The sequence below is a fragment of the Neolamprologus multifasciatus genome, chromosome 22 (genome assembly GCF_963576455.1).
Source record: "Neolamprologus multifasciatus chromosome 22, fNeoMul1.2, whole genome shotgun sequence".
Lineage (NCBI taxonomy): Eukaryota > Metazoa > Chordata > Actinopteri > Cichliformes > Cichlidae > Neolamprologus > Neolamprologus multifasciatus.
Genome location: NC_140459.1, coordinates 27,137,059 through 27,146,220, shown reverse-complemented (window position 1 = coordinate 27,146,220; position 9,162 = coordinate 27,137,059). Strand labels below are relative to the sequence as shown.

Here is a 9,162-nt window from a genome sequence, read left to right as displayed (position 1 = left end):
TGGTGGCTGTGAAACTGCCCCCAGCACCAGGGATAAATCCCACGTGGGAACGAGAGGTTTAGACACCGGGTGGAGCCGTCGTGCCCCTTTCATGAAACGGCAGACTAGCGGGTGATGGCTCACCGGGCCATCCACGAAGCCCACATGGCAGGCTGAAATGGCTGCTAGATATACTTTAATTGTGGAAAAGGCCTTTCCTTTATCTAACAGTTCTTGGAGAAAGGAGAGAATTGTTGTCACAGAGCATTGAAAGGAGAGAGTGTGAGACTTTCCACACCATTCCTCAAATACCCTCCACTTGTTCTCATACAATGATCTTGTGGAGGGGGCTCTAGCACTCTGAATAGTGGCTATAACACCCTGGGGGAGTCCTGCCGTACTCAGATTCAACCTCTCACGGGCCAAGCCCACAGGGCAAGGCGCTCGGGGTGAGGGTGAAAAATCTCCCCCCTGGCTTGGGAGACTAGGTCTCGTCGGAGAGGGAGAGGCCAAGGTTCGCTCCACAAGAGGGGCACAATCTCCGCTAACCAATGGGACCTCATCCACCTTGGGGCGATCAATATCATTGTTAGCCCTCTCTCTCTCACTCTGGTTAGAGTGGGAGAAATTAAGGCCAGCGGAGGGAACGCATAAAGCATAGCATGTGGCCAGTTGTGAGCTAATGCGTCTACCCCTAGCGGAGCCTCCTGGTCCCTCAGGGAGAAATACAGTGGACACTGAGCGTTCTCCCTCGAGGCAAACAGATCAACCTGTGGCTGGCCAAAGCGGGTCCAGATTTGGGTCACCACATGTGGGTGCAGGGTCCAGTCCCCGTACTGCGGGTTTCCCCTGGACATTAAGTCTGCTCCCAAGTTCAGAGCTCCTGGAATGTGAGTAGCTCTCAGTGACAACAGATTGATGCTGCTCCACATGATCAGTCTGCGAGCCAGCATGTGCAAGGGACGGGAACGTAACCCGCCCTGTCTGTTGATGTATGCCACAACAGTGGTGTTGTCTGTTCTGATCAGAACATGGTGGTTTCCCAACAGGGGAAGGAAGTGTCTCAGTGCTAGAAATGCTGCTAGCAATTCTAGCCAATTTATGTGAGCACCCCTCTGTTGTGAGTCCCAGCTGCCGCTCACTGCTCTGCCTTCAGTGGGGCTATGGCTGCCTCTGTGCATTTCACAAATACCCGAGGGCTCAGTGAGAGACCAAACGGCAGGACCTGGTACTCGTACATTCTGCCCTGAAACGCAAAGCGCAGGAATTTTCTGTGAGGTGGGTAAATAGGGATGTGAAAGTATGCGTCCTTCAGGTCTATTGATGTAAACCAATCGCCTGGGCGCACTACATGCAGCAGAGTGGTGGTCGTCAACATCCTGAATTTGTATGACCTCAGATGCTGATTCAGAGCCCGTAGGTCCAGTATCGGACGCAGTCCCCCTCCCTTCTTGGGCACGAGAAAATACTTTGAGTAAAAGCCGCATTGGCTCTGCTCCTGGGGTATTTCTCGTACTGCTCCCTTTGATAGCAAGGTAGTTATTTCTTCTTGCAGGATCCTGGCTGATTCGCCTTTTGCAAGAGAGAAAATCACTTTGTGAAATCTGGGAGGGGTGGTTGCGAATTGCAAACGATAGCCTCGCTCTAATGTCCTCACAACCCATTCTGGCGCAGCGAGAGCTCACCATCTCTCTATTCTTGCTGACAGCGGCCCCAAAGACAGGCACTCCACAGTAGACGGAGCTCTGGCTCCCTCTTGTGGCGGAAACTGGTCCTTCGGGCCCGACCCGACTGCGCATGCGCGGGTGGCCCGCGCTTGACCAACGCTTATGGGGCCGGACACCACTGAGGGAATCAACCCCGGTGGTGTCTGGGTGCATTATGTTTTTCAACATGCTTTCTGTGTTTTTCACACATTTTTCCCGTGCCCTTGGCGACATGCCTGGATGCAACGGGTGAGTTTTTAATAAACAGTGTGTTTTGTGAGACAGACATGCTTGATTCAGCTGAACAGTGTCTCGCCGTCTCTTTGTTGAAATGCGCTCTGTGGGATCCAACTTGAGTCCCAGGCGCTGAAAGGTGGAGGCAGAACACACTTCTCCGAACGGGCTCCGGAACTGAGCCCTGGAGTGAACTTGGAGCCCGGGCTGGTCCGGCTCCGATCTCCCCGTGGGGGATGTTAGGCAGTCCGCTTCTTCTTGCGGTCCGACTGCTTGGCTGGTGGTGGGGCACCCTGAGCGGCAGCAGGCGGGACGTGTTTCCTGGGCCAGTGGGTCTTAGGGTTCTGCGATCCTAGGGGACCCTGGGCCGCGACCTGCGGGGCTGGGCGGCGAGGGATTTTAAACGTCGGCACGCCGGCTGGTGACCTGAGCGAACGTGCGGCGACTGGGTGGAGGCGCAGCCTGGGTCTTCCTAGGGAGACACAGCTGCAGGGCCTCTCCCTCTTTCTTTTTCTCCTCGCACCGTCTTTGCATGGTGGCAACGGCGGTCCCGAAAAGCCCAGCGGGGTCGATGCTTTCGTCCAGAATGTCACGTTTTTCTCTGTCCGAAAGCCCCGACAAGTTCAGCCATCTTGCCCTCTCCTGTAGGACGATGATGCTGAGGGCTCTGCCCGCCGCTTGTACTGCTGCTCTAGTGAGGTGGAGACACTGGTCCGTAACTACGCCCAGCTCTTCCCACAGCTCGCTAGCACCCGGGTTCGCAGCAGCCTGGTCCTGGAGCTCCGCCGAGTAGGCTAGCAGGAGCGATGAGGCGTTCAATGCTCTCGCGGTGGTGGCAACCGATTTATACGCCTTGTCAGCCAGGGAGGACTGCAGGCGTTCGGCCTTGGAGGGCAGGGACGGACCAGATGACATGGAAAGTTTCTGGTCTGGGTGGAGATGAGAAGCCACCAGATTCTCCACTGTGGGAATTTGGTAGATGCCCTTCTCTTTCATTCCAGCGCAGTCAAACGCCGCCGCTCCCTGCACGGGGTTGGGTGACGATAATGGCTTTGCCCAGCAGCGTGTGACCTCGTCCACGCATTCGGGGAAAAGCGGCAGTACCTGCTTAGTAGTGCGCTTTGCTACGGGGAGCCTTTTACCCTCGTATCGTGAGGTGGAGGTCTCCGTTGTCACCGCGGGCCATGGGATTGCCAGCTTTTCAGCTGCCCGTTTTGCAACGTCAAATAGCTCCATGCCGCGGGACTGTGTGCCGGGGTTATCACAATCGGCCCCTTGTGTCGCAGAATTCCGACCAGAGGGGGCAAAGAAAACGTCGTCATCCTCGTCCGAGACGAGATGTTCCGACGCTCCCTCAGAGGATTCGCTGAGTAGCTCGTCATTAGCCTCGAGAGAATCAAACATAGCTTCGCAGCTGACCTCGGCATCATCCACCAGCGGGAGGACGATATCCATCTCGTCGCCCCAGCTGGTGCCTGGTGTGGCGGACTCAGTGTGCTCCATCGGTGGGCCGACTGGAGACAGCATTGGGTCCTTCTTCGACAAGCTAGCCTGGCGGGCTAGCCTTCGGCGAAGGCTTTTGTGGGTAAAGCGAGCGCAGTGTTCGCATATACCCGGTGTGGAAATAGCTGCTTGGGCGTGTTGCAGCCCGAGGCACATCACACACGCGTCATGTGTATCTGAACCTGAGATTTTGCAACCGCAGGAGCAAATTCTGGGCAGCGGTTTGCGGTCTACCATATTAAGGAAGCTTGGTGTAGCTAGCTTGGAATGGCTGGACGGCTAACGCTGATCTTTTTTTTTTTTTCTTTCTTTTTTCTCTTTTCTTCTCTCGGTCGGGTAGCTATGGTGAGCTAGTATGACCTAGCTAGTGTGGTGGCTAGCGCTTGCGCTACTTGGCTTGGTGACCGTGTGTAGCAAAGACAGATAGCTTGGTCAGCTAACTGTTGGGCTAGATGCGTGGTGGCAGCTAACACACTCTCCGACCTGGCTCTGTGGTGAAGAGCAGGCGACACGAAACGCGAGCCGTGCTAGCGCCCGGTGACAAAGGTGTTAGCTTGCTCGTGTGGACAGTTAAGCTAGCACTCACGTTCGCAGTCAGGAGAGATGAGGATTCTAAGAAGCGAGAAGAGGAAATTGAATGACGGGTGACGCTGCGTCACACCCTTTTATAGGGAGGAGGGTGGCCCCTCCCTGACGCAAGCGTCACGACTGCAGGCCAATACTGGCTGGAGTAATGATATAGAGGCTTCTGAGGACAACGCTGAGAGAGCGTTCCCCATAGTGAGACACCGAAACGAATGTTTGAAAGAGAACTTGCTTCTCTCTCCCTGTGTGTGTGTGTTATAGTATTTCTGCTTTTTATAGTATTTCTGCTAAATTATACTATTTCTGCTTTTTATAGTATTTCTGCTTTTTATAGGATTTGTGCTTAATATACTATTTCTGCTAAATTATAGTATTTCTGCTAAATTATAGTATTTCTGCTTTTTATAGTATTTCTGCTTAATATAGTATTTGTGCTTAATATAGTATTTCTGCTAAATTATAGTATTTCTGCTTTTTATAGTATTTCTGCTTTTTATAGTATTTCTGCTAAATTATAGTATTTCTGCTTTTTATAGTATTTGTGCTTAATATAGTATTTCTGCTTTTAATATGATTTGTGCTTAATATAGTATTTCTATAGTATTTGTGCTTAATATAGTATTTCTGCTTTTTATAGTATTTGTGCTTAATATAGTATTTCTGCTTTTTATAGGATTTGTGTTTAATATAGTATTTCTGCCAAATATAGTATTTCTGATTAATTATAGTTTTCTACCAAATCATAGTACAGTATTTTTGCTTTTTATAAGATTTTTATAGGATATTTATATTGCTTAATATAGTATTTCTGCTTTTTATAGGATTTGTGCTTAATATAGTAGTTCTGCTTTTTATAGGATTTGTACTTAATATAGTATTTCTGCTAAATGTAGTATTTATGCTTAATCATACTATTTCTATATATTACTGCCAGGTCCCCAGGCAGCCAATCCTCTGTGAGGACTGAGACATTCAAATTTACAAATCAGGGCCTGCACGGCTTCCCAGCCAGCCAATCATATCTGAGGTCTGCCGTTTCTTCTCTCGTCATATCTCAGCGACGGTTGTACAAGGAGCAATGAAAATCGCAGTCAAAGTACACCAAAGTCCGCTGATTCACCCAGTACAAGAATTATGCTTCTAGTCCACTTAGTTTTTGAGTTACACGACGTTTTGTAACTCCAAAAAACTGCGTTTTTCGCCTCTCACCGTGATCTAATTCTGACTGCTCATCACCCTGTTTTCCAGGCCTTCGCTCTCTTTCCCAGTGGCACAGTTGGTAATGACACGGGTCTCCAACCCAATAGTGATGGGATTTCCGGCTCTTTTTAGAGATCCGGCTCTTTTGGTTCGGCTCACTCAAAAGAGCCGACTCTTTCGGCTCCGAACCGGCTCTTCAGGTTGTTTTGTTGCTTTAATTAATTTATTATTAACAATAATATAAAATTATGCACAAAAAGAATTACTAACGTAAAAAAAAAGTGGTTTTATTTATATATGTTTATATATAAATATATGCGGTGGCCCCTAGAGACAAAACACGTACAAACTCCAAAACACATTTCTAGCATGAACTGAACTTCCAAAGCAGAGTTACTAGATCACTTAAATTACACAATTGAAAGCATGAAAGCATGTGTGTATTGTTTGTGTATTTATACACAGGCACTCATATATATTCAAATAATTTAAAAAAAAGTTCATTTACCTGTTACTACCACACACCAAATCTGGTCGTTGGTACTTGCTGGCTTGTGTAGCCACTAGGTAACAAAAGCTCAACACTGCGCCCAGCATCCTGGAGCACTTCTGTTGTCTTTTGTACGTGCTTCTGAGTTTTTACGTGCTTTGGAGTTTTTACGTGCTTCGGAGTTTGTACGTGTTTTTACGTGCTTCGGAGTTTCTACGTGTTTTTGAGTTTGTACGTGATTTGAAGTTTGTATGTGCTTTGTCTGTAGGGGCCACTGTAAATATACTTTTATTTATTCACTCCACATAAAATGTAATAAATAAATCATATAATACAATTATACAGTTATACAATTAACCTAGCTTGTGGGGATAGGTTAATTGGATAACCCAAATTGTCACTAGGTGTGAATGTGTGAATGAATGTGAGTGTGAATGGTTGTCTGTCCCTGTGTGTTAGCCCTGCGACAGACTGGCGACCTGTCCAGGGTGTACCCTGCCTCTCGCGCTATGACAGCTGGGATAGGCTCCAGCGCCCCCCGCGACCCTGAAAAGGATAAGCGGAAGCGGATGGATGGATAATACAAAAATCAACTATTCACATTTCAACTTTTAACTATTTAAATTTTCAGCTTTTTCCTTTTACAAATTTAAAGTGAAAAAACACAAAACACTGCAAACCACAACACAATTAAATATAATTATTATTATTATTATTAACAAAGGCAATAAAAACAATACCTACAAGAACCTATGATAATAACAACAACAATCACTCTGGCCAAGACAGGGGAAAAAGGGAGAAAGGCGCAATGAGAACAGTAAGCATTATTAGGGTAGGGTAAATCTACAAGCTGGGTATTTAGAAAAACAGTATTTAGATGGATCGTAATAGATATAGTAGACTGAATAAACTTTATAGTTTTGAAATCAATCTAAAAACAAACTTTGCCACTTGATAGTGATCTTAGTATATACATGGAATTAAGAGAACTTTAGAGCTGAAGAAGCTTATCGGATGAGAGGTGAAACGTCTTCAAGAAACTTAAAGAAGTCCAGACGCATTTTCCCAAGTTCCTTAGACTACGTTCAACATCCAGCGGGCGGTACGTAAAAACCGTTCTAGAAATGTAGTCAGAGCGATTCTAAGGCTTTGTGAACTAGGGGGGTTAAGAAAGATATAGATTCACTAAAATGTCGCTTTTAGTTATTATAATGTTAAATTATTATATTTTAATTTATATACGTTATTTTACTTTATTCAGAATTAACCTGGCGGTTAACTTTCTTTTCTAGATTTTGGGGGGTTAGAATTAAGCATATTAGTGATCCACCTCCACCCTAATGTTCAAGAAATGGTTCAATCCTTGTGGTGGGGCGTGGTCTGCGGTGCCGTGCGGACGCACCTGCACGGCATCCGCAATCACCCCCGCCGTGTTAAAACACGGGGACTCAGGGGTTGGTGGTGTATGGTGGTGAGGTGTGTTCAATAAAATGGCTGTGAACGATACTCCGTGGTCCCGCCGTGCCTTATTCACGCCACAATCCTCTTTAGGCGGGAAAGCGTCATCCGCTTCATTATTTCCTTTTACGTCGACGCTTAACGGTCGGTTTGTAGGACTGAGATTTTTCTGCCATTTTTTAGCATAAACACCAAAGAGCAAAATGGTAAGAAACCTTGTAAAAGCAAACTTTTAGTAGTCAGTTACGGGCGATATGTTTCTTCCGCATTTTTTGACCTCCTCCCAGTTCTAAGGAGCGAGGAGGGAAGTGCGGCCTTTAACTGCAAAGTAGAAATGGGAAAATGATGTCTCTACACTGACATTTACTTTACTCTGTGATAGTTATGCAAGAGGTGTGGTTTAAATATATAAATGATTAGGGGGGGGGGGGGGGGGGGGGGGGTTATTGTGTTTTAGGCTTAGTAAATGTCCTGTAAATGGTGAGCAGATCCGATATGGGAAAAAAATAGTGGTTGAAGTGTGAACGGAGAAATTTGTTTTGTTCAAGATCACTTGAATATTTGGTTTCGTTAAAGTGTTTTTTCAGGTGTAAAGCTTTAAAGCTGTTCTTAAGAGTTTTTGAGTATTAGTGTTTAAAAAAAAAATGAAGGCACTGACACCTTGTCTTTAAACAGCTCATGTACTCTTTATTAAGCAGCACCTTAATAAAAGAAAGTGCTGATATTGAAAGAACAGAACTACAAAACAAAGTGGTCATGTCTCCATGTTACTCTCACATAGCATTAAAACACCACATTTTCAAACATTTATTTAACCCTCTGATGCATGAATTATGAAAGCCTTGGTCAAGAATTTTTTCTTAAGTGCTTTTATTCTTCTCAGGACATGAAAAAAAAATGTTCAACTCTTTTTTTCCAAAAATATGTTTTTTTTATAAAGTTATAGACTTGTCCACTCCAGTGGACTACATGCGCCCAAGCACTTAGCATGAAATACTGTGAACTCATTGTACAAATGAATTATCTTGTGTTCTATTGTAAATATACAAGCACTTGTTTGCTTGTATGCTTTGAAAAACATCTCAGCAATTTTTTGGAACTTTCAACTCTTATAGCCCCAATGTTTAGGCGTAAATAACAAAACCAATCAACAGTTCCAGCCGTGAATCCTACACCTGAATATGGCAAACTATCTCCAACAAGAGAAACATTTTTGAGCCTACACAATTCTACAACGATGCAGGACAGTATTACCAAGCGCTTATTAGCATGCTGGAAGAACTGACATCTTAGTCTCTGCATCTCTGATGTTCATCACACCTAGGCTGTGTGAAAGTTTGCAAAGCATCCAGGGCACAATGGCACACAGCATTGCATACAGATGTATTTGGTCTTCCGTGTGCACGCAACATCATGGCATCTGTTTGCATTTTTCACCTCGATCAGTTGGGGCAAGTGATATCCTGTGGCAAACCTGACCTCACGGGCTACTTTGCTGACTGCTCTCCGCTTCACGGGTTGTGGGGTCCCACTGGGTCTTCCTCTTTTGCATTGCTGGAGGGTGCCACTATTTATCAGTGCACGAGCCACAGATGCTTTGAAGAGGAGTAGTCTCATCTTTTCCAAACCAGACATCTGGTAGAGGCGCCAGGCATTTACAATGGTCACATCCAAAAAATGAAAAAACACTCGGATGTACCACCTCTTGTTTCGACGTCTGTGGGGGTACATTGCCAGACATTGGTCAACAAGATCAACCCCACCCATGTGTTGATTGTAAAGGGCCACAGAGAAGGCCTTTTGGACCATCATCATCCTTTTTTCCTTCTTGACCCATCTGTTGGCTAGTGATGGGTCGTTCGCGAACGAAAAGGCTCTTAGAGCCGCCTCTTTGAAGTGAACGACGGGAGCCGGCTCCTTATCGCGAGCCGTCACGTGGGTTTTTTCTCTCTCGCACTTTTTTTCGCTTCACTCTGCACGCGAGCCTTGTGCTTTACGCTGGGC

General features: G+C 46.2%; 1 protein-coding gene across 1 annotated transcript; it reads right to left on the bottom strand.

The window, feature by feature from the left end:
• Positions 1 to 276: 276 nt before the first annotated feature.
• LOC146493647 (uncharacterized) lies at positions 277 to 1,919 on the bottom strand. The gene has a single exon (XM_085148885.1). The coding sequence runs from the start codon at positions 1,917 to 1,919 to the stop codon at positions 387 to 389; it is 1,533 nt and encodes a 510-aa protein (XP_085005011.1). The 3' UTR covers positions 277 to 386.
• Between the last annotated feature and the right edge of the window lie 7,243 nt (positions 1,920 to 9,162).